General features: G+C 41.7%; 2 protein-coding genes across 3 annotated transcripts; both read right to left on the reverse strand.

The window, feature by feature from the left end:
• Window positions 1-1,021: 1,021 nt before the first annotated feature.
• On the reverse strand, window positions 1,022-8,816 carry otpa (orthopedia homeobox a). 2 transcript variants are annotated; one of them, XM_088281664.1, is made up of 3 exons: window positions 8,172-8,816; window positions 6,867-7,309; window positions 1,022-4,442 (listed from the first exon to the last, which is right to left on the reverse strand). In XM_088281664.1, exons 1-3 carry the CDS (start codon window positions 8,206-8,208, stop codon window positions 3,912-3,914), a joined length of 1,011 nt encoding a protein of 336 aa, XP_088137790.1. In that variant the 5' UTR covers window positions 8,209-8,816; the 3' UTR covers window positions 1,022-3,911. The 2 variants fall into 2 exon arrangements, with proteins under 2 accessions (XP_088137790.1, XP_088137789.1); XM_088281663.1 differs by having other exon boundaries at window positions 8,133-8,816.
• Window positions 8,817-11,086: 2,270 nt separating this feature from the next.
• tbca (tubulin cofactor a) lies at window positions 11,087-17,212 on the reverse strand. Its single transcript, XM_088281665.1, has 4 exons — window positions 17,044-17,212; window positions 13,391-13,496; window positions 11,813-11,899; window positions 11,087-11,356 (listed from the first exon to the last, which is right to left on the reverse strand). Exons 1-4 carry the CDS (start codon window positions 17,094-17,096, stop codon window positions 11,276-11,278), a joined length of 327 nt encoding a protein of 108 aa, XP_088137791.1. The 5' UTR covers window positions 17,097-17,212; the 3' UTR covers window positions 11,087-11,275.
• Between the last annotated feature and the right edge of the window lie 8,027 nt (window positions 17,213-25,239).

Here is a 25,239-nt window from a genome sequence, read left to right on the forward strand (position 1 = left end):
CATACTGGGTGTGTCTGGCGTGCGGCCGGCTGTGCCGATTGAGATGACATGCCAGCATGGGCCCTGTGACCTTCATGGCGGCTCAGATGCTGATTCCTGATTTAGTGTCGATCCGCCGCGCTTGTCAGGGCTCCTGAGGTGCCTTCCACGCGCTAATAGAAAAGCTCAAGGGCAGCAGAAAAAGGGAAGAAGGAGGAGGAGAGGGTGCTGCTGCAATTGTAAAGAAAGTGTTTTCAAAGGAGTGAAAGCATCAGATGCCAGGGAAGGAAGATGATAAAGAGGCTTCTTTGAAAAGGCAGGCCACATGCAAACAGTTAGCTAAGGCGCTCTGCTGCCAGACGAGGCAAGTCCATGCCACTGTCCGCCACCTTACGTTGCCACTCGCTAAACATGCCTAATTTGCATATGTAGATTTCTCTGCACCGTTCTCATGTTATTTTATGTCTCTATGGGAAAAAATGCTACAGCATGGGGCGCGCAGGTTCCCCAATAAGTCTGCATGCACATTTCTATGTGCTTATACATTTTCTCTTATAAGCAATATCGCCAAGTGCTAGTAAAATAATTGTCTCCATCATGTTGTCAGAAGCATCAACAATGGACAAGATTCACTGCCAAATGTAAATCAAGCCTTCTGACTGAGATAATGTTCTCTGAATGGAATCAGAAGCCTGTAAATAATTGTTTGTTCAAAAAATTTTATATTCATTTTAAAGGGAACTGGTCTCCCAGGCCTTGAGTTTGACACCTTTTGACCCACTCAATATGCGAAATCCACATGTACAGCAATTATTTTTTTCAGGTTTTTCAACACACTGATACATTTAAACAAATACAATAGCAATGAATAACACCCAAATATTGTACAAACAGAACTGTGTAATGATCTGTCAGAGAAAAAAAATGAAACATTTTTGTTTTTATTGAAAGTACTTTTTTATTTTTACAAACCCCCCCAAATTAAAAAAAAAATGGAGATGGATATTCAATTTACACTTCTGACGTGCTCACAGTTCACAAATCCAGTTTCCCCCAAAACTAACTTAACTCATCTCAAAATATAAATCAGTCATCGTGACCAAAGATGTCAAATGAACTTATGAGCATTAAAAACAAGACTGCATTGGATAGATATTTTATTATATTCAACAAAAACTGAGCTGTGCTGAAATACTTCTCGTTTTCATTCTTCTTTCAAATTTGGTCAAAATCAAACTTAGTTGTGCGCTGCCACCGAGTGGTCGACAGTAGAATTGAACCCAAAAACAAACAAGCTGCATAACAAAATAGTTAATAATTGTACAAAAAAAACTGCAAAATAGCTGAACATGAACCTGAGAGAGAGGTGGAGTTGGTTTGCTGCGAACACTTTGAATTGTTCCAAATCTTTTGTTGCTCCCAACGCACACACCGAACCCTCCAACTTTGGGTTTTGTGATTCTAGCGGTATTTCTACAACTACAAGTTAAATTTGGCACAACTATCATTTTCTACATGTTTAAACTAAATTTGCTCCATAAAATACACACACATACACGCAAGCACTCTCGTACAAACGTCGATCCTTCGGCATTTTCGGCACAGCTGCGTTATTAACTTACGTCATTTTAGGTAAATACGATCGCACCGCCCGCCCGCGTCTCTCAGGCTGCCCTGTTCGCTGATTGGTCCAAACGTCGCCGAGCATTGCTGACAAATGAGCCAATCCGAAACACGTCACGCAGGAGGAAAATTAATCTGCACGTCAGTCGACAAATAATGATGTCATATTATTTCACCACACTCACAATAACACAGACCTTCATTAAAAATAGTAATCACATTCATTAACCCTATACGAATTAGAATTACTATTAGTAGTCATTGTATGACTACTAATATTAATTTGAAAATAAATTTCTCATAATCCGTACAATTATAGATGAATTGCAAGGAAATTTAGTTTTTTTATGTTTGTTTTCCATCAGAGCAGGTCTGCCATAAAAAATAAGTTTTTTAATATACAAAATAAAAGCACAAAATAAAATTTAAAACAGTAAAAATTTAAAAAATGTAATAGCACTGGTAAACACAAACATAAAAGGATAAAACTGAATTTAAAAAAATCACTCGTGGTGTGTAATTCTGCCCAATAGTTTTTTCTGTTATGTGACTGAACTTATTTCCATTTTTATTGAAATCGTTTACACATGGAATTGATAGAAACATGTCCATAAGACCAAAAAAAAGGGCTCTGACATTCTGAAAAGTCATTATTTATCATCAGCAGCAGCAGCAAACCAAGTGATCACAGAAACAACCTATGTACACTTTATAATGAATTCATTTTGGGCAATTCAAGCGTGACGACAGCAAGTGTGCAGTCAGTCTTTATCGTTCTTTTGTTTGTTTTCATGCTGTCAAAAGTCCACTTTGGAGTCAATAAGTTCAAATGAGATAATAATAAATAAGTGCCATGTCAAAATGATCCCTCTTGGAAAATCCAAGCTGGAATAAAAAAAGACAATCTTGAATGTGAGTGCTGACAATCTGAAGCTGAACTCAAACGATGTTCAAGTCATTGAAGTGTTGCAATATCGCTCCAGGAATGTGCATGGGCCAGCAAACGTGGAAAATTGCTCCTCATTTAGGGATTTTTTTCCTGGCAACATTAGAGAATGTGAGAAATACTTCCCAAGTTGTCCTAAATGAGCTTTCAATTTGGAATGGTTTGAATTGATGGAGAAATCTGCAAAGAGGAGAAGAAACGTGTACAGTACATCTCTCTTAAATTTGGGATTTTTTCTGTGTGAGTCAAAATGTTGAAGTTGAAATGGGTTGAACCAGAAATGTGGGCGTATGTCAATATGTAAAACGTTACAGTCGGCAATGTTGTTATGCCAAATGTGCAATAAGGACAAATGTGGCAATTCTGAGAATGTGAAAAAATAGTTCCCGAGATGTACTTGAATGACTTGAAATGTTTGAGGTAGAAATGGTTTGAAACTACTTAAAAGATTGAATGATTTGAATGAGAGAGATGTGGAAAGAGGTAAAATATGTGTCAAATATCTCTTCATTTGAGAATTGACAATGAAAAGTGTAGAATTTAGGAAATGTGGGCATTATTGCAATGTAGATACGGTAAATACTTGCCTTGATGTTATGAATGAGCGCAGTATTTTCAAGTGGCAACGGTTTGACACAGTCCAAGAATGTGGAAGGAGCAGATATACATCAAATGTAAACATCAAATATGTCATTTGGGAATTTTAGCTGTTCCCATGTAGGATGTTCAGGAACTTTTACAATTGCTTTTTGTATAACTCATTCACTTGAATAATTTATTAAAGGGGAAGTCAAGTTAAAAAAAAAAAAAAAAGGATCGTTCCAATAATATAGTCCAAACACAACATTCTGATAAATATTGTATTTGTGGAATATGAATGAAGCAGCAAAACCGAGCCGTTTTGATTCAACTAAAGGGGTGGCCATTTTGCCACTTGCCATTGACTGAAAATGACGCCACAGTTGCTCCAGTCTCCGGTAATGGCCAATCGTGGCACTGCTTGCAAATGTCACATGACCAAACTCAGAACACAGGTGAGTATAGTTACCAGAGACTGGAGCAACTGTGGTGTCATTTTCAGTCGACAGCAAGTGGACCAGTGGAGGTGCATAGAACACATTAGTGTAAACAACATTTTTGACTTGACTTCTGCTTTAAGCATAAAAGTGGAATTGTAGCAAAAGTGGGAATTTTACAACACGGAAAATAGTTCGGTGTCTTTCCTGAAAGTTGGAAAAATGCAGCAAGTGTAGAACTGCTAAAAGTTAAATAACAATGATCTCACATTTTTTGGGGTCCAGAACAAGAATCCTCCTCAGTATTGATTCGTGAATAGGCAAAAGAGAAAATGCAAAAGGCGGTATTAGGTGAAGCTCATGGACACTGTGTGCTCCAGAGCCTTCCGGCGTAGCGAGGCGATGCTCGTGCCCCTCCACATGTCACTGTCCGGCGGAGACGCACACAGCTGTGGCGAGCCGGTCGCATTGGTGGGGTGCACCATGCTGGGGAAGGGGGGCTGGTACAGGTGGGACTGAAGCCCGCCGCCGCCGCTGCCTCCACCCGACATATTGGACAGCCCCATGGAGGTGGGCGGTGGAGGCGGCTGGAGGCCGCACTGGGAGTGGGCCAGGGACTGAGCCATGGGGGGCTGGCGACCACCCAGGGCGGGAGGCAGCTGCAGCTGGGACATGTTGGCGGGGGCCCAGCGCCCGTCGTTGGCGTGGAAGGAGCACAGGCCATCGCCCATGGCGGCGGCGGCAGCAGCAGCAGCCGCCGCCGCTGAGGTGAACTGCTGCAGGCCATGGTGTGTGGGAAGGAGTGTGCCCGGAGCTCGGAACACATTGGTGCTCTTCTTGCGCTTCTTCCACTTGGCGCGGCGATTCTGGAACCAAACCTACACACACAACAACACAACACTATATGAGAGCAATCTCACTTGTGGATATTAGCAAAGAAATCAAAATCATTTGTGTGAAAGATGGTATTTCAGGGGTGTATATGACTGAAAAAAATTCTGTTGCATGAATGAACATTTTTGTCGCGTATATGAGAGCATTAGAGTCCTGAAACGAGAGTGTTTCAGAAAAAAAAATATATAAAAAATATTAAATATTCTATCTATCTATCTCTCTCTCTCTCTCTCTATATATATATATATATATATATATATATATATATATATATATATATTACAAAAGTCACTGCAAACACCTTGAATCCTACAACGCTGCTGAAAAGAGCGCCACAATTAGCATGAGCACGAATCGTTTAAATGACGTTTATGGCCTTTAATTTGCGGTAAATATTAGTGTTTGGGCACACTTTGGTTTAAAAAACACTTCATGCCTCATCAAAATGAGTCAGATCCAAACCTTCATTTGATCCATTTTTGATCTTGTTCGCAAATGTTCGCTAGTTTGCTCCGATGTGACGACTATAGCCTTGAACTTTATTCACTGGTGCTAAATAAAGGCTCCATCGATAAATAATTCCACTGTAGTAAAATATATGTAAAAAATATATGTATGTATGTAATATGAAACTATTAGAATTACTATTCACTTCATATTCTACATTGCTTATATACACGTATAAAATTATTTGGTAATTATTACATCTATTTGTATTGTATTTCTGTTGTTTTAAATGTGCTCTCTTGGGTCATTTATTCCCCCCCTGAGATTTAAAAAAATATATATATATAATATATATTTAAAAAAACGCTTCCCGCTCAACACCAATAGTCCAAAATGCATTTTTTGTTACATTTTTACACCTGTGTATATTCTTTCTCACTTTAAATGTTGCAGGACGAGACATTCAACGTTAAGATTAGACTAACTGCCACATGCCCTCAACAGGCAACATAGCCATAGGATATGAACGCCTATTTAAATGTATTGTAGTTAAAAAAGAAACACGCTGTTAGTGTTTTTTGTTTGTTCATTTTTTTCTTCTTATTTCAGAACACAACAACGTGCATTGCATGCTACCTGTTCCAAAAGCAATAAAAAAAAATACCTGTTCCAAAAGCGCCCTAAATGAATGACCTTCAATTGAGTACATTTTTAAAGGAAACCGTTAAAAAAGATTATCAATCATCTCACAGGTCACAATTGTATGTCTTTACGGTTTGTGCACACAAAGGGTATCACGCTTTGATCGAGGGGAAATTATTTAAATTTCCAACTGAAGACAAAGTAGGCTATTTTCACACAGTAAGGCATTCTGCGCCGCGTTAATCCGAAGGAAAAAAAGCACCGGTGACAAATGTTGACGATGTTATTTCCCGACTCATCACTTGATGAATAGCAACGTTTGCATGAGGCAGCGAAGCGCCCCAATCAAAGCAAAACAATTTCCATTTCCCCCTCAGAAATATATACATACATTTTATATATACATATTTTATTCAAAAGAAATGTTATTCATTTTTTTCTTTAAAAAAAAAACGTGACAGCTTGTCTAGTCTGTTTGATGAGCATCATTTCCTTCGTTTTAATTTCATGCAAATGGCAGTCAAATTGCCCATACCGTCATAAGAAGAACAATAACCGACATGATGATTATGATGATGATGATTATGATAGTGATGCCAATGATTATTATCGGGGTGTTATTTCAGAGTGGAGAGGCCCCTTTAGTTTGGCTTTAAGGTTTTCTTTTCCAGTCTCGCCCAATTGTTTTTGCATTTATACGTCGGGCTTCTTGTTTATGTGAACTTCTTGGTCATATATGTTTACACTCACCTTTATTATTTAGTGTTAAACAACAGTAATAGCAATAATAATATATTTGGTTTAGGATACAAACATGAAAGTATATAATTTGTCTGAATGGGTCACGTGATATCTATTTTATTCTGACCCCCCCCAAACAAACATACAAACAAGCAAACAAATAAAAAATACGTGGAAACGAGCGCATATGTGGGCTCTAACAAAGATACATTTAGGAGTGTATTTAAAAAGCTTTATTGGAGTTGGAAAGATCTCCATTTTAATCAAAGAAAAATATGTGTTGACGAAAACGTGTAAAAGGCAAATTCAACTACATTTTTATTTATTTATTTTTAAACCTATTACAGCAACCTATGCAAATACTTTAAACGCGCCTGCTATTAATCATTTGATTTTACGTTTTTTTGTCACGTTTGTTGCGCATAGCGGGGGGGGGGGAATCTGATCACTTTTGCAGTGCTCCTTAAATGCATTTATATGTATTTCTGCCATATACGATGCAGCCGCACAATTTGATTTTTTTTTTTCACTCAAAACGGAATAGGGTCAAGTTGTTGTTAACGACGGCGTTGCAGTACCTGCACTCTGGACTCAGTCAAGCCGATCCTGAGGGCAAGCTCTTCCCGCATGAAGATGTCCGGGTAGTGCGTCTTGGCGAAACTCCTCTCCAGCTCGTTGAGCTGCGCCGGCGTGAAGCGGGTCCGGTGCCGCTTCTGTTTCTGGGCCTGCTGCTGCTGTTGTTGGTTCTGGTTCTGATTCTGTTGCTGCTGACCCCCGTGCCCGCCGCCTCCGCTCTGCTGCTTATCCTGCTCCTTGATCACCGGCACCGGGTTGGATCCTCCTCCGCCTCTTCTTGCCGGCCCGGAGGAGGTGACGTCCTCGGCGGGTAGCATGGTGGCGCCGTCCACGCCGTCCGGGACCGGGCCGAACTCCGCGGAGTGTCCCGAGTCCGCTCCACTTTCAGCCAGTCTGCACTTTAAAGCCTCGCGGTGGCCCAATAGCTCGGCGGCATCTTTCATCCCTGCGCACGTGCAAAACATCTCTTCATATGATGTAGCATAAAACCTCACGGCATTTTTTTCCATCCGTTTGGGTCAATTCGAAATGAATATTGAAGGTGTCGCCCAAGTTTACAGGTTATTGGAATCGTTATTGGTCGGCTATACTGAATGAACAAATTGTAATAATAATAATAATAATAATAATACGTTACAATATGCTCAATACCCGTAAAAACAACGTGTCAAATTTAACATACTTCCGATCAGGCAAAACACATTGATTTGATATTTTTTTCCCAATTGAAATATTGTTGACGCATAGCATCATTAACGAAAACGCAAAAAAAAAGATGAAATAGACCCCGTTCAGTCAAGTCATACCCCCTCCTAATTGTCAATATTTGATCAATTCTACCATATCATGGAAACTTATTTGCATAACATCTAATAACATCAATGAGCTGTGTATGACTCATATATAAATATTGCCGTTATTAATCCCAAAATGGGGAAATTTGGAAACCTGAATCCTTATATTATTTTTTGTTTAGCCATTTGTCCCCAATTAATTGGGGGGGGGGGTCATGAAATATATAAAATCAAACTTAACCGCATATTTATAAAAGTGAGTTGGGCAGATAGGAGAAAATATGTTGCCCCTGAAATACTCGCCATGCACTCTCCAATTCCACCACCGTTAAATCAAATCACACAGTTAATATAATAATAATTGCTTTTCCAATGAATTAGCGCGACGAATCGTGATGATGGGGCGAGTGTGCGTTTGTGTGTACGTGTGTGCGTGTGCGTGTGTGTGTGAGTGTGTGTGTGAGTGGAGCTTACAGCAGAGTTGAAGCGCCGAGTTGGGCGACGACAACTCACCCAGACGAGCATCCAGGAGGTCGGCATGAGAGAGCATCGCCCGCCGCAAGAATAAAGGAAAAAAAAGGAGAGGGGGGGAAAATCGTCTATGCCTATTTAGGAAGTCTCGCGGTCCTTAAATGAAAGCAAATTCACTTTGCCTTAAAAAGACGTCCCAGCTTGCATTATAATGCACCTGAAGGACGGGGAGGTGCCTAACCGGCGAGAGAAGCCTCCGGCACCCGACCGCGACGACCAATCAGAGATGAAGGAACCACATGCACGTGCGCACACACGCGCACATTCACACACCATGAAGCACCTTCCCTCACACCCATCCATCCATCCAGTACTTGATTCCCCTTAATTGGCTTTGATTTGTGCCCCAAATTAAAGCCCAAAAAGGTCTTCAACTGATGCTCACGGCTTCTACAAGAACAAGTATCGCATATCACGCTAATCGCCCTCCTTTGCATTAGAAGAAGTCGCAGGAATTACTCTTAACGGGGTTATTTCGTGATAAAAAATAAAATAAAAGACCGGGCGCCAAATTGGGTTTCAAAAACACTTTATGTCATTTCTCATCCAATTCAGTCGGCACATAAATAACACGTTCACTGAAGGTTGTCAGCAAATAATCGCTCCATATATAAATATTTATATATATATATATATATATATATATATATATATATATATATGGATATATTTCATTTTATATCTGTTTATTTTTAGGAATAATAATAATAATAAAAATAAAACAGCGTAGTTAAAACCCAATTGCACTCTCCTAAGGCTTGTGATATAAAATATAGATGTCTAAATGTGTTGTTTCTACATTTTAAAACATCCTTTTGTTGTTTACAGTTCTGCTTTTACTGCAAACATTCCTAAGTACAAAATTCCCATCTCTGCTGTACCGGGACAAGCATGTTCCAGGGTTCTGTGTTCACCTTTTGTGGATCATCTTTAGTGTGGGGAAGGAAATGCCACAGACACTGCAGAAGGAAGCTGATTAAGATAAAACAAGGTCACTGAAAATGAATGAGAACTTATTCTTAGTGTACTTCTTTCTTCAAGTTGGTTTAATCCTGTTTTTTAAAACTTGAGGATGATTATCAAGATCGAATGTTAGCAAAATCCAATTTATTAGTAGTATTTTTTTCCCAACCTTGAGTTAATCTCATACAAGGACATAGGAGATAGTAGAGCAGAGGATTTATAAGAGGAAAGATGGCAAAATACAAGTTAGAAAAAAAAAAAAAAATCAAATCAAGGTTAAAAAAAAATACAAATTAAAATAAACTTTCACAAAAAGAAATGTGTACTAATATGTATTAACTTTAACATTATGAATTTAATTGGACATATATTTGATCTATAACTATTAAATATGTTTTTATTTAATGTATTTACTGTACTTCATTTAACTGATAATAAATTCTCATATTTTAGGTGCGGGCAAAAATTATGCTTCATTTGGGTGTTTCTATTCAAATTATTTCGAATTGGTACGAAAAGTACTGTATAACTTTAGGTACACCTGACAAGCAGTAATGTGAGACCTTAATACTGTACATTCAATCCATATAATAGTCATTTATTAATTTTGTTTTCTTAACGCTATAGGGTCTTCAATCCTGTTCCTCGAGGGTCGTTGTCCTGCCTGTTTTCCATCTCTCTCAGCTGCAAGACACCTTATTGAAATGATCTCGATCATTATCTAGCTTCTGCAGACCTTGCTGATTATCTGATCATTTGAATCAAGTGTGTTGCAGCAGGGAGAGATGGAAAAACAGGCAGGACAACAGCCCTCAAGGAACACCATTGATTCAATTCACTCATCGAGGTTGAAAAGAGACTACTGGGGTAAGAAAAAAAAAAGTTTAGTCCAACTGTGGTCTAAATCCAAATATTTTTTTAATCCATATTGTATGAAAGATAAAATCCTAAAATGCAGTCATACCGGCTGCCCTTTATGGGTTATTTTTGTGTTTGATGAAGTAATCTTGAAAGTAGGAGTTGAGTCTCTTGTTACACTGATGAAGCATAATAAAGGTCTGAGTGCAAAAAAAAAAAAAAAAAATTAAATAATCATTTTAAAAGACTGCTCATTATATGTCAGAATTGTAACAAAATTTGGACTTTTAGATTAATGCGTACAATTAACCTCAACATGACAGTTGGAGTTGGCCCACTAAGGTTCTGCTACAATGCAACATGTAAATGTGACGATCCAAAATGTGGATTTGTACAGGTAAACCAATGGCATTTAGGTGTCATCATCATGTAGACAGATATTATCCTCTGCAAAGTGCAAGTAATATTTCTGCAGCTTTCTGAGCAGTTTTGACCAGCTGTGCTTTATACTGCCTCCTGGTGGCCAAAGTGCACATACCTGATTGAGCAGTGCAATGTCCATTGAAACACAACAGCAGCGAGGGGTGGTGGTGTGGGGCGAGCGAGTGGAGATGCATCATTATATAGATATATTTTTTTGGGGTGGGGTGTGTTGTAAGTATTGTCATCAAAATAACCCAAAATATGGAATGTAAGGATCTAGTTGAATATAACTTGTGTTGTCTGCCAATTGAGTTGATTTACTTAGGCCTTTCTGGTGCTACAAAAGCCTTTTTGGGAGGCCATTTTGCATTTATGAGGGCTGGGGCAGACACCCAAAATATCCACCACAGACGCTGTGAGGAGTGTCCAAGTGCCAGCTTGTCCCATCTTTGTAAAGTTTATAGAATCAGAATCAGAATCAGAATCAGAAATCCCTTTATTGTCATTGTACTCAAGTGTGCAACGAGATTAGAGATTTAGGTTAGAGTGGGTAGGGTAGAGGGTAGAGAGTAGGCTAGAGAAATTTGGATTGATAAAAAAAATGCTAGCTTAATGTTAGTATAAGTGTTGCAGAAAAGACAGACAAGCGTGTGTTCCAGTCGTTTGCAGTATATTTGTGAGACATCATCATCAGAACAAGACAATTTGACGGAAAGAAAAAAAACTGTTGCATTGATCCGAAGCGTCAAATAAACGGTGGCATCATAAAGAACGTCAGTCGATGAGTTGGTAGGTCAAAGAAAAAAAGGAAAGAACATTCGACGCAAGCTCACGGCAAGACATCATGCCTCCAACTTGATGGAGTCCAACAGGCTTTTGGCTTCCTGGTATTCGGGCAACTCCGAGAACGTCTCCTCTGCTTCCTGCAACGACAAACACATTGGTTGCTTCTTTTAGCGACATTACAACTGCTCCTATGTGACAGCAGTCAGCCAATCAAAAGCGCTGGTGAAAAAGACTCAAGGGTGTAAAACAGGCGAATATGAATGTGAATATGCGGGGTTCGGGTTAAAATAAAAATAAAATACAATGTTCTCAAAGTTAATGGGTCTCGTTCACAGACACACACAGCTCCAATTTGCCACTTCCAATATGGTGCCACTGTTGACATACAATACACCCTCGAGGCGTCTTTGACATCTGTGACTCTTTGGGTGGGTGTCACACGTGGGCGGTGATGAGCACATTTAGATCATCATTTAGATCAAATAAACCGTGTTTTCTTCACAGTTTGAATCACATCACATTTAAAATGCTAATGAGCTAAGAAACAACTAAATAGAAAATAAATAAGTGTGCCGCCATGTTGGACAACTGACCAGCAAGAGTTCCAGGTCCTGGTAGGCTTCGGTCATGCGACGTCGGCTGTCTGGGATCATCCAGATAGTCTCCTGCAAGCTCGCCATCTGAAAAATAGCAGTAGCAATTGTTTTAATTATTTTAATTTCCTTTAGGTTGTCTAGGGTGCTTTGCATTAGAGAGTTAGCATTAAGCTAGATTAATTTGAGTAGATGTTGGAGTAGATGTTATGTATGGTTTGGTTTATTTCTCTTTTGTCAGTTTTACACAAAACCTCTGATTTGAAGAACGGCGCGAGTTTCAGTTTCGCTAAAGTGATGACCCAAAATTCCATAATCATTATTTGAATTACCAGTCAGCGCATTGTTTACAATATGGCGACCAATAAGAGAAGAGAACAACTTGATTTGTTTTATGCAGTTTAGCCAGCTTGGATTTTTCCAGAGTCACCAATTTTAAAAACGATTTCAAAGCACACGCTTGAAAGCAACAGCACGCGAACAGCCAACTGTGACTGGGGCGGCGTGAGGCTAAGCGTGGGTGAGCCGGGCTGGAAAAAAGTCACGGCGCCCTCTGGCTGCGGTGGAATGATCCCATCAGCTGTGGGATAAAAGATGACACTTAGCCACGTATTGATTCCATGAAAACAAAGATGCTCTAATCCATCCTGCCTCAGACGCATCATCTCCAACCATCATCCATCTGGCCTCCCCGCCTCGCCATTAACGCCAGCCAAGCGTGCTGCCGCTCGGCCCCCCGACCGTCGCGCTATGAATGAACAAAATAAACACGCACATGCTTGGAATTTTAATGCTAGCGATAAACATGGCCACCGTCAGAGGAATAAAAGATAAGGGAATTAGGACAGCAATAACAAGATGGAGAAAAAGTGCACTTGATGTCATTGCTGTGAGCAACCAAATCTTTGTAGAATCTATAACCCCATTGAGTGGTAGTGACGGATTTGCAGCCCCCCAATCTGTGGGGAAAAATTTTGCTGCGACATATTTTGTGGTTGACCTTTTTTTTCCCCCCCCAACCCAGACTGATAGCAAAACCCTTGAAATCGCGGTTCGGACAACAGTGTGCCTTTAGTGTAGTACCACAGTTTGGCCACTACATGGCGGGCAGCGCTGAGGCGCTAATGAAAGAGATACAGCAAAACAGCAAGAGGAAGAGCCAGTGAAGCTACCCAACTCCAACAACATTCATTGTTTCTACAAAGACTTAAAAGCACAATTACATCATGAATCATTAAATTCAAATCACAATCAATTTAAAAAAAACAATCATTGGATTCTCGCTATTAGTTTTTGTAGGTGTTACTGCTGTATGTGTTTAAGGAGAAGCTAATTTAAGGTTTAACAGAACCAAAACATTTATGATAACATCTGCTAGCCCATTGATGGCTTTTCACGCTGTATGTTGGCATTAAGCTAGCAGACGTTCATAGCTATGCGGCATGCAGATTCCCTCCAATCGCAGGGGTTCATTGAATTAAAAAAAAAAAAAAAAATTGGGACGTGTTATGTGTTCTTGGGTGTCATGTTGTTCACAAACACCACATCAGACATCCAGAAGACAGGCGTGAAGTATACGTATTGCTTGATGAGGAAAGGGTCGGCCTTCGAAGCTTTCAGCTGCTCGATCTTCTCCTCCTGCTGTTTGGCCTCCGTCCTGTATGACACCTCCTCTTTGGCCAGCCTGCACACAAAAAGGCATTCTTTAAGAAAAAATTGTGGTAAAAAAATTATTTAAGCTCTCACTGAGCGGCGGAATGGTTGCTGTTGTTTTTTTCCGTCTGGGTTGTTAAAGGTCGCAAAGAACGTTTTCAAAATGTGATGGTTTACTCTAAACAACTTTTTTGTGGACCATCTTTCAGCTCTTGAATGATCACAGTGCTTATGTGACACCACACAACCCACACACGTTAATTGATCATCAATTCAGCAAGTCAGGGGGTGGTAAATGGGCCTCTTTTCGTTGATTGTTCGGAAAAATTGAGCAGGAGAACATTGATCCATTTGGATTATTTATCAATTAGTAGCCAAATGGAAATCTAGTCAACACATTCCCAGTCGGATTGGCATAACACACGTTTGCAATCGATGACGATTCCCTCAGCTAACCGTTGTCTTCCCAACCCAAAGTGATGAGACAACATTTTTCGGGAGAGTTGCACAGTGAATGGAAGTTAATCTTCCGCATTAGCCACGAGGTTTTGCACGCTGGTGTGCGTGAGATCAGGATTGCAAGATTGTATCGGGGTCCTTCGGTGGCCTGCTGATGACATCACGCTGTATCATATAATTTTGAAATATATTTCTTTGGCCCCATGTTTGTCACCCCTGGTTGTTGTGCTTGTATGTTCTGAGTTACTAAATAAAAAAAAAAAAATACAGTACATTTACTGCTACTTTTGCAAGGATCATCATTCGGTATGCTGCGTGCCAACCGAAGATGTCACGTCAATGTTCGTGGCTTTGGAAATCAGATTGAGGTTAAGGTTGTTGGGAAAAACATGGACATGTTTTTATTAAGAAATATTTCACACTATATACAGATATTATATTCATACGATCTTGCAGCCCGATCATAACGAGTACCCATATTTTACATCAATTACGCTTTATCTCGGACAGCGGGAGGCATATGCGATTGGAGCGGAGTGTGTGCTGGAGCATGTTTAGAACACACACACGCAAAAAAAAAAAAAAAAAGTGAATCATTTGAATAAAAGTGAAGGACAGTCTAATAACAAAATGTCCGCGCCACCCCTTTTTCCCAGCGCTGATGTTAATTTCTTATTTCTCACAGTCGGAGCGCAGAGGGTCGCAGTGGCTTTTAAATAGACCTGCCACCTCCCGCTTAATGGAAAAGGCAGCTTGCTGGAAAATAGGAAAAAGAAGAAGAGGACAGGAATTAAAGCCAGGAAGATATTCCAGCACACTGTATTTTTGAGGCAGTGTGTCGCGGGCAGCTGGGAGCGCAACGACAAAGGCAAATTACTATTGTCATTTTATTAAGGGCATCTGCCTCTCTCAGCCAGCCAGACAAGACAACAAAAAAAGAGAGAACGTGTAAGAAAATAGGCCCGGATACACACTGGAATAAAGTGAAGACACATGGCGGAATAGGAGATAACAGCGAGACGCATCAGATATTTTAAACCCTTTTTCAAAGGGTACAACTGCACAATTACAGGAATTTCTAAAGCTGTAAACATCTAAGGCTAACTTTATAAACACTCATAATCTTACATCTTATAAATGGGCTCTAATCTTAGTTTAAGAACACTTGCCCTGAAATCGAAAACAAGTCCAGACAATGGAAATGGATCCCTTTGGCTCACTTGTTGTTTAGACAACTTAATGACACCGCAAGCATATGGTTGCCCCCTGCCTGTTGGTTGACTACTGCTTCAAAAAATACTTGATTCGGTAAGCCGCAGAGGCTGCATTTCTAAGCACGTAGACGCTTTCATTATAAGTGTATTTGTGTCAGTGCTGCGCTGTCTGTACAGAGGGAAGAAAGGTCAGTCGCTTGAGAACTTGATTTTACTTTACCACATTATATTTCTTGACTCTAGAATTGTCCCAAGGTGTGATTGTGAGCGTGAGTGGTTGTTTGTCTGTGAGTGCCCTGCGATTGGCTGGCAACCAGTTCAGGGCGTCCCCCACCTCCTGCCCAAACACAGCTAGGAGAGGCTCCAGCATGCCCGCGATCCTTGTGAGGAGAAGTGGCTCGGATAATGGATGGATGGAAAATACCAAAAGTAATTAAACTAAAGGGCAGCACGGTGGGTGACTGGTAAGCACGATGGCCTCACAGTAAAGAGGTGGTGGGTTCGATTCCGGCTACGGCCTTCCTGTGTGGAGTTTGCATGTGCTCCCAGAGCCTGCGTAGGTTTCCTCCGGGTACTCCGGAGACCTCCCAAATACCAATAACAAGCATGGCAGGTAGATTGGACACTCTAAATTGTCCCTAGGTACGAGTGTGAGCGCGGATGGTTGTTCGTCTACGTGTGCCCTGCAATTGGCTGGCAACCAATTCAGGGTGTCCCCCGCCTACTGCCCGAAGATAGCTGGGATAGACTCCAGTACCCTCCGCGACCCGAGTGAGCAGAAGCGGTACAGATAATGGATGGATGGATAATTAAACTAAAATCAAGCCTTTATGTAAACACACGAAAAAAAGCTCTAATAATTAATCAAAACTAATTCAATTTAAAGAAAAAAAACAGGCGCAATGTCAAGTCAACAAACTGCACTTGAGGAATTCCACTAGCGTAAAGTTGTCTCCCACCCCCGGCAGTGCGACATTGGCCTCCACATTAGCGCCTGGGGGAAGCACGTTAGTAATGTGACCCTCATTGAATCGCAATCGATAGAGCATTACGGAGCGAAGACAGCTTGCTGTGCACCGCCAGCCTATTTTCAAGATCGGCCATAATTTCCCAATTTGTGACGCAGTCAATTTGGCCACATTGAAAATATAGATGTGAAAGCTGCTCATGTTTATGGAATATCTGGCAAGAGAAGCTGCAAAAAAACAGAACAAAAATAACTCCGCCCTCCCAACGGAGCATTCAACTTGACTGTCTGGAAGATTTCAACAATTTTGTCCCCACATATAGCTGCTGTCAATACGGATGGCCTAATCACACTTTTTTGCACACGAGCCCAAGTCCATGTCACCTGAATTAGAGGATCTGCCGATAACGAGTCCTCATCCTGATATGGATTCAAGAGAAATGGATTAAAGAGAAATAAATAAATAAACAATATATATATAAATAAACAATATATATATATATATATATATATATATATATATATATATATAAATAAACAATATATATATATATATATAAATAAACAATATATATATATATATAAATAAACAATATATATATATATATATAAATAAACAATATATATATATATATATATATATATATATATATATATATATATATATATATATAAAATCTTTGCGAGCATATTGTGAAAGAAAAGGAGCTGAATGCCAATCATAAAGGGACAAACAGCGCAAATGTGAAGTATGACAGCCACAATAGATACTAGCAGTGTAGCATGCCGTTAGTCACACGGGCGCTAACTAGCAAAAGCCAAATGCTGAGAAAAAGTCGTAGCGCAATAGCAATAGCGGTGCTAGTGTTAAGATAATTAAGCTCCCAGCTGCGTCAGCAGCATGTTCTCCCGATGCAATCCTCGTGAGACAAACTTACCGCTTTAGGACGCCGGTTTTGATCTGGATCTGTCGTTTTACTGGGTCGGCCATGGCTCTGGGGGATGACGTTTATTGTGGATGTCGTGTGCTCAAGCCAAGCTAGCAACTCGCGAGCAGGAAGTAGGAAGCAGGAAGCAGGCGGTCGTCAAGGCAGGCGCGACCAGATGATGGCGGCGCAATCGATCACAGTGGCGAGTCAATCATGAAAAACTTGGAAGCTTCACTGGCATAGAACTGTGAAACAGACAGTACGATACAATACAATACAATACAATACAATACAATACAATACAATACAGTACAATACAATACAATACAATACAACACAATACGATACGATACAATACAATACAACACAACACAATACGATACGATACAATACAATACAATTGAATGCAATACAATACAATGCAATACAATTTTATTTATATAGCGCATTTCACAACAGCTGGAGGTATAACAAAGCGTTTTCCATATGCGGTCATGTAAAGTAGCAGGTAATCAGAACACAAATTACACAAATATTATACAAATATAAAACGACTTACATTGTCATTTTTTCAACAATGATTTGCTTGCTTTATCGCATGATACAATGGTAGGAAAGGTGGCACCACCAGTAAACATGTCTTTTGACCAATTAAAATAATAGGTCAGGGGTTTTGCCTTCTTCTCAACCACTGGTTTGATTGTATGAAGTGTCAGTGATCATTGAGTGACGGTTTTATCATCCATCCATCCATCATCTGTACCGCTTCTCCTCACTAGGGTCGCGGGGGGTGCTGGAGCCTATCCCAGCTATCTTCAGGCAGTAGGCGGGGGACACCCTGAACTGGTTGCCAGCCAATTGCAGGGCACACAGAGACGAACAACCATCCGCACTCACACTCATACCTAGGGGCAATTTAGAGTGTTCAATCGGCCTGCCATGCATGTTTTTGGAATGTGGGAGGAAACCGGAGTACCCGGAGGAAACCCACACAAGCACGGGGAGAACATGCAAACTCCACACAGGATGGCCGGAGCCAGGATCGAACCCACACCCGATGCTGTCTCTCACTGTGAGGCCATCGTGCTAAACAGTCGGCCACCGTGCCGCCCGGTTTTATCATAATCATCATAATATCAACCTGCGCTATAGAAATAAAGTTGTATTGTATTGTATTGAATTGTATTGGTCAGTGGTGTCATCACGTGTGATCGACTGACACAGCATTTCCCTTCATACATATGGGAGCCAGTGAAGAGAGGCCAAGATTGGGGTTATGTGATCCGTCTCAGAGCTATATTACCCGCTCGCCTCACTGCTCTGACGAAAAAAAATAACAAGGCAAGCTCCAAAAGGGGGCGTGCCAATTTGTCGTAAACCACATCTCAAAAAATCCTGTAAATCACGACAGAATCTTTTAGGGAGAGGGTGGGGGATTTTGGTAGTGATGTAATTTTGTCACGCAAACCTATTATATAATGTCAATCAACTGTCCCTTTGATCAATAATTTGTAGGGTTACAAAATGTTTTTCCTCCAGTATAATTATTATGGTCATATCAATTCAATGCAGATTTTCACTATTGGCGGTTTTAATTATTCTGAGATTAAAGGGTGTGTGTGGGTGGGGCTCATGGTCACTAAATGCGGCCATGGATGGAAGGTCACGTGGGGAACACTCCTCCCCCTCAGTCGTTTGCGGTTGATTATTGGTCTTTTCCGACTTTTCCATACTCACAGCGGCACGATCAAACATTTGCCGAGTGCACGCGGCTTGCTGGACTTAATTGATATTGAGCAGGGAGGGGGGACTTGGGGGCGGGGGCGGTTGGGAGCCGCTACTGGCTAATTTGCGGTTTAATCAGCGTTTATAATGAGAGTCACTGATTAGCGCAAGTTGGAAATAAAAGAGAATTACAAGGAACGTCTGTCAGAGTCCAGTGATAATACACTGCTAATTGTCACAATTAGAGGCAACTAGATGACTTTGGGATATTGGAATGCCCCTTCCCAATATATATATGTGTACGTGCGCTGTCGCGCTGTTCATACTAGGAGAATGAGTTACAATATAATAATTACAATACCGGTTTTTCGCTGCATGTTTTTTGACCAAAACAAATACGTAGACTCTGTTGTACTTTACAAAATCTGAAACTTGTATAATTAAATTCCATACAGGGAAGCAAATCGGATTTTTAAACAAAACAGCTCAATTGGAAGCGTGGTGGAGGCTGGATGGAAGGAAAGTGGGTAATGTGCGTGCGTGCGCGCGCGGGCACACACGTGTCTGCGTGTTCTCCGTGGCACGCGCGGGCACACGCGTGTCTGCGTGTTCTCCGTGGCACGCGCCTCTTCGGCCCACCACCTGAATAGCAAATGTGAAATTAGCGAGAAATGTGTGTATGAAGGCCTTCGCTCAATTAGCGGTTGGTAAGGAAAGAGAACTATGCACGCACGCGCAAGTGCATGGCCATAACGCGGTCCTACCTACGCCTGTGTGTATTGTTTGTGTCGCTGTCCCATGTGTCGTAATTTAATTAATTGTTTCCGTTGATGCTCACCCATCCTCTGTCGTTCTTCTCCTTCCTACCCATGCTACTTCCCTGCCTCGCTCCCTCCTTAATTCCTTCCTTCATTCACTTTCTATCCGCCCTTTCCTCCCCATTCCTTTTCTACATTCCTCCCGCATTCTGTTCTGTTCCTTCCTTCCTTCCTATCACACTTCCTTCCTTCTGTCTCTCCGTCCACCCCCCTACATCTCTTGTTTCCTTCTTCCTTAATGTCGCTTTTTCCTTCCCGCATCCAACCATGCATGACGGTGTGTGTCTCAATAAGTGTGTTGGTGGGGCACATGTGTAGATGAACAGATGAATGTGTGTGTACTGAAGAGTACACGCACACACACTCATTCATCAAGTCAGCAGAAGTGTCCATCCATGATTACCTCTTCCAAGAATCCTGGCACTGCGAGGGAGGCATGAGGAGGGCGCAGGGGTGACATGTGGGTAAATGAAACTTTGGAGGGGGTCACTGATTTTGCACGCAGGCTATTCATCTTCCTCCTCCTCACTTTCTCGCCGCCGCCGAGGCTGCTGGGTAATTACCTCTCAGCTCCGTGCGGCGCACCGCTTCATTATGTCCCCACACAACCTTTGTAATTGGAGACGGGGGAAACATGGTCGCCGAGTGTGTCGAGATGTAAACACCGCAGACGCTCACGCAACCTCAAACCCTTAGCACAGAGGTGGGCAAACTTTTTGATTGGCTGGCCACAATGGGTTCTAAAATTTGAAAGAGGAGGCGGACCAGGAGCAGATGGATGGAGTGTTTTGGTAACCTCATCTCATCTGAGAAAAAACTACATTTAATCTTAAATGCAAGTTAACAAAAGCATTCCAACAATATATATGTCTTACTAACTACAATATTTAGAAAATAAAACATTAACAAGGTTTATTCATTTAATTTTTTTCAAGTTCGGCAGGCCGGATTAAAACGTTTAATGGGCCGCATGTGGCCCCCGGCCTGTAGTTTGCCCACGCCTGCTCTAGAGTGCTACTGAACCAAAATGGCTAATTTAAACCAAAATGGCAGACATTCTGTGCCTAGCAATTTTTGAGGGGAACTGGTTAGTCCACCGATTTTTGTGTTGATTAGTATAATCGGTGTCACGCTAGAATTTTTTTTTCTACATTCCGGGAGCACAAATTAAAAAGTTTGTCCAAAAAGGTACCTTCAAATTGACCTATTTGCAGTCATGCGTGTGAGACTTTTTTTTGTGTCCTGTGATCTGATAGACGTGCACCCAATTTCATGTCCATCTGTGAAACTGGTGTCCGGGTTTTTTTTTCCCGACCTTTCCGGTGGGGGGGGGTCCTAATGAATGAATTAGCCCCAAAGGTCTGCTTAAAACCAAATAGGCCAACTTGCTGCGTCTTTTCAGGCGTGTTGTTGATGCGAGTTGTCTTGTGGCTGGATAAACGTTTGTTTTGACAGGGCTGGCGGGTCCAGGGGGTCCGTGGGGGCCCACCGTGTCCTTGACAAGATGAATGTGATGATCCAGAGGTTCCACTGGAGACGCTTACCACACCTATTTGGCACCCGGAGGTCCACTCGGAGTCTACATACCCGCTCACGCGCACGCTGATGCACTTTGTCACCATGACAGCACACGGCAGGCTTCCACTCAGAGGGAAAAGCACAAAAAGAGCCAGAGAGGAGGTGAAGAAGCTAGAGCCCACCTTGAGCTCCAACGCTGATGTTTCGCGCGACCTGAAAGACTTCTTTTTACCCCCCAAAAATGCAGTGGTTTTGGATTTGTTCAGCGTTTTTAGGGGCGTATCATATAACCGATTTATTGTATTAAAAAAAAATCAAATAAGGTAAAACAAACAAAAACATTTGTTTATTTCATTAATTATTTTGTGAATTAATTACAATTTAATTGAATACATTCTAATCTTTCGAATGGAATTATATTATTAATTCCATATAATTCCAATCATACATGGAACAAAAAATGTTGGTCAATGTGGACAATTGTTTTTGTATTGTATCAATTATTAACATATCAAAGCATTGTGAATTTTTAATTTGTAACCTGAACATTTTGACATGAAATACAACAACAGCTTCAAATGTTTTAATTTCATTTCTTACATAATTGGCCAATTCTAAATAAAGTGTGAATTATGTTAAAAGCCAGAACATTGTCGCTGTCCGGCAGAAACCTCGCATGTCCAAATATGCTCAAATTCTCTTTTGTTTCCCCACAAATCGATTCTAATGGTCCAGCCCTACTTTCTCTGTAATTCTTACGCAATTTTAAAGCAGTGAAAATAGCAAATCCACACAAAAATTGTTACATGGCTGCTCTTGAAGGCAACTTATGTTTCAGAATCGTTGGCACTTCTACTTCCGTTTCCTCGTTCTGCGGAAGCTGTGTGGCGTAGTTGTCGCATCTATTTAACATCTGGGTGTTTATTTGTTGACGATAACGAGTGAAAATAGAAATGTTTGCGCGATTCCCGAGATGCTTCGTTGCAGAAGGACACTCATGTGTCACGGAGGTAATTAAGTCGCCGTTCCATATTAGCATCCACTTAATAGACGGTTATTTGGATCATTGTTTTATTTTTTGCATCACTCATGGCAGCAAACCTTTGAAAAAGCGTTAGTGAAGTTGGGCAGATGTTTGCTTTTGTGAGTTTTTAAAGGTTTTTTTTTCCACAGCGAGGGGAATCACGTGATCGCGGACTTTGAAGTATGTACTCTGCTGCCTCGGCTTTGTGGTTGTTTTATCTTCATCAATCCCAGCATTAAATTAGTAATTGAATGTATTTTTTCGGTAGTATAACGTGGATGTGAGCGTGCAATAGCAATATTAGGTAGAATGCAACTTGAACCAAGCGGTCCCTGGGAACTCAAACGAAAACGTTTTTTTTTTTTTTTACTTCCTGTAAAATTGTCATTTTGACAGGATGAGGACTCCGCCCGACAGCGACGATATGTAAAATGTAAAAACGTTGGTGAAATAATTTGAAATGTTCTTTATTTCATAAAGCAAACCACTTGCAATTAAATCAGTTTACTTAAAAAAAAATCTGTGTGAATTATTCAATTAATAAAATATTTTTATACCTAAAAAAATAGTCATACATTGAAACAAAACCACAATTGAACTCATTAGCAAAAACACTTTTAAGAATAACAATTAATTTAGCCATTTCTTTGGTTAAGTAATTACATTTAAGTGAATTTGAATAAAGGGACACAAAATATTACTTAATCCTTACAATGAGGAAATTCACGCACACACTTTTGAACCACTCTCTTTTATATTTGTTTTTGCACGGATGACGTCGCTCGGTGATTTTCTAAATTTCACTTTGGCTTGAAATTTAAAGGCCCCGCGCGCCATTCGTGGTGTGAGCGGGGAAAGCCGTGCGCCCCTTCTTTCGCAGGCAGCCAGGCAGGCGCAAGTAATAAAGAAGGCGAATCAATAGGGCATGCGATGGCGCCGCCATTCATCACGCCGCCCGGCTGACGGCCGTCGTTCATCATGCTCAATGAGGCAGCAAATAGGAAAATGACCATTTGGATCAAACACATCTGCACTCATCCGCCCGCCTGCTTTATTCCCATTAACAGCACCCGTAAAATACGCTTGTTGTTTCCCCCCCCCCCGCCGGCGCATTTTGATTTTGGAAAACTTGTTTTTTTTTTTTGCTCATTGCTCCCCTCCCTTCTCTGCCCTACTACAAGCACTTGGCAACCCACCTCTTACCGGACCAGTTCACATGAGCCCACATGAGCTTTGAAGTCCCACAGTAAACAAAAGAGTCCCGCAGTCGGAGCTCTCTCCAGATGTGTTTTACACTGAACTCACTGTTTGGTGCAATGATCCAAACAGTCAGAACTTGTTCACTGGGGTGAACCAAAGCGTACAGGTGCCAAGCTGCAGGGCAAGAAGTATGCCCAAACCTGCACGGTACCTCTCACATGCGCAACTCCGAAGTGGAAGAGAGTCCAACCCCTCTTGAGAGGACTGGTACCAGAGCCCAAACTGTGTGCGGACTCACACTCACACAGATCATGCTACTTCCCTCCTTGGGCATTTACGTTCCTCCCTAGAGCCAGCAACTGTGGCTGGGGATCAGACCACAGAGGTCTCCGCCTTCTGCCAACACACTAGTCTCTTGGCCGTTGGCTCCTCCCACTGGTGGTGAGCCCAAAAGAAGAGGAGCCAATGTTGCCTCACCTCATTAGTCGCCAGGCACTCACCAACGAGCTCCACCTCTGGCTCCATCAGCGGTTCCGGTTACCCGCACCTGGGAAAACTTTTTCTGAGCTGGACCGGCTTCGGCCTTCCTGTGTGAAGTTTGCATTTCCTCCCCTTGCCTGTGTGGGTTTCCTCCGGGTACTCCGGTTTCCTCCCACATTCCAAAAACATGCATGGCAGGTAGATTGGACACTCTAAATTGCCCCCAGGTATGAGTGTGAGCGCGGATGGTTGTTCGTCTCTGTGTGCCCTGCGATTGGCTGGCAACCAGTTCAGCGTGTCCCCCGCCTACCGCCCGAAGATAGCTGGGATCAACTCCAGCACCCCCCTGCGACCCCTGTGAGGAGAAGCGGTGCAGATAATGGATGGATACTTTGTCCAGTCCCTTACCTAGGACATGTTTACCATGGGTGAACCTTGCCAAGGTGCTCCTTGGGTCACACAAACCTCTCCACCAGATTAAGGTGATGGCTCAAGGAAAATACTGAGTTGTTGGTTTGAAACCTTAAACTAGGAAAAGGAGCTAAGTCTCATACTGACGCATGTCCCTCAGCCTTACGGCATAAATCTTGGCGCTGAGCCCTTAACTGTAAGCCTTCGTATTGTTCCCGCCTTCGCTCCATAAATTCCCGCCAGCCGGGATGCAAATGCGCAGCTCTCTTGTAGTGTTAGCGTAATGCTGCGTGAAATGGTGCCGTCGTTAGTGCTCATTGGCCGTGGGCATTATGGCCGTCTTCTGTGGCGTTGCGGTGGAGTTACGAGCTTTCGCTCGAAGCATTTTTGGGCTTTGTGTCGACGTGATCGTGGTGAAATCTCTTCAAACTTCAGCTCTGCCGTGTGGAATGAAGTCGTCACAGCCCTGGCGAACCGTCGCCACGCTCGGGCAGGCGCCTTCATTCAACACTGGGCTTGTTTCCACGTGGCCGCCACCATTGCCGTGGATTAAACAAATCACCCGCCGAGGGGGGATCCGTAAGCGCTAACGGGTCACTGGACAGACACTTACAAATGTGTGTTGTAATGGGGGCAGAGTCATGGTGGGGGGTTGCAGGGATTGGTGTCCACACATGACCTTTCTTTGGTGGCTCTCAACCTCTGTTTTCAGATCCCGACAAGGGGCATGCGGAGAAAAACTCAGCGCAGTTGCCCCCACCCCATTGACACTTAAAAATAATTTCCAACAGAGAAATTCAACACACACTCACAACATGCTTAATTATTTTGATCATCACAAGTTTGATTTCCGCAAATATTGCTTGCAAATACAAAAACTTTTCATTCCTTGTTTTTACCAACTTTTTTTCTTATGTTTTGTTTGGTCCATTTTCTGACAATGTGGTCCTTTCATTTATCATTTTTTCTTTCATTTTAATTTTTTGGGGGTTCATTTCAATTAACATTTTTTGGGGTCTTTTTGCCCCT

The sequence above is a fragment of the Idiotropiscis lumnitzeri genome, chromosome 18 (assembly GCF_059441095.1).
Source record: "Idiotropiscis lumnitzeri isolate Australia: NSW breed Sydney's pygmy pipehorse chromosome 18, RoL_Ilum_1.0, whole genome shotgun sequence".
Classification (NCBI taxonomy): domain Eukaryota; kingdom Metazoa; phylum Chordata; class Actinopteri; order Syngnathiformes; family Syngnathidae; genus Idiotropiscis; species Idiotropiscis lumnitzeri.

What these genes read in the sequence shown, in the direction of transcription:
- otpa (XM_088281663.1), bottom strand. Translation starts at nt 8,208, where the DNA reads ATGCTCTCTCATGCCGACCTCCTGGATGCTCGTCTGGGTGAGTTGTCG. An exon ending in CTCGGCGCTTCAACTCTGCT is followed by an intron (nt 7,310 to 8,132) that starts GTAAGCTCCACT and finishes GCACGTGCGCAG; the next exon opens with GGATGAAAGATGCCGCCGAG. An exon ending in TGACTGAGTCCAGAGTGCAG is followed by an intron (nt 4,443 to 6,866) that starts GTACTGCAACGC and finishes TTGTGTGTGTAG; the next exon opens with GTTTGGTTCCAGAATCGCCG.
- tbca (XM_088281665.1), bottom strand. Translation starts at nt 17,096, where the DNA reads ATGGCCGACCCAGTAAAACGACAGATCCAGATCAAAACCGGCGTCCTA. An exon ending in CTTTCCTCATCAAGCAATAC is followed by an intron (nt 11,900 to 13,390) that starts GTATACTTCACG and finishes GCTATTTTTCAG; the next exon opens with ATGGCGAGCTTGCAGGAGAC. An exon ending in AGGACCTGGAACTCTTGCTG is followed by an intron (nt 11,357 to 11,812) that starts GTCAGTTGTCCA and finishes TTGTCGTTGCAG; the next exon opens with GAAGCAGAGGAGACGTTCTC.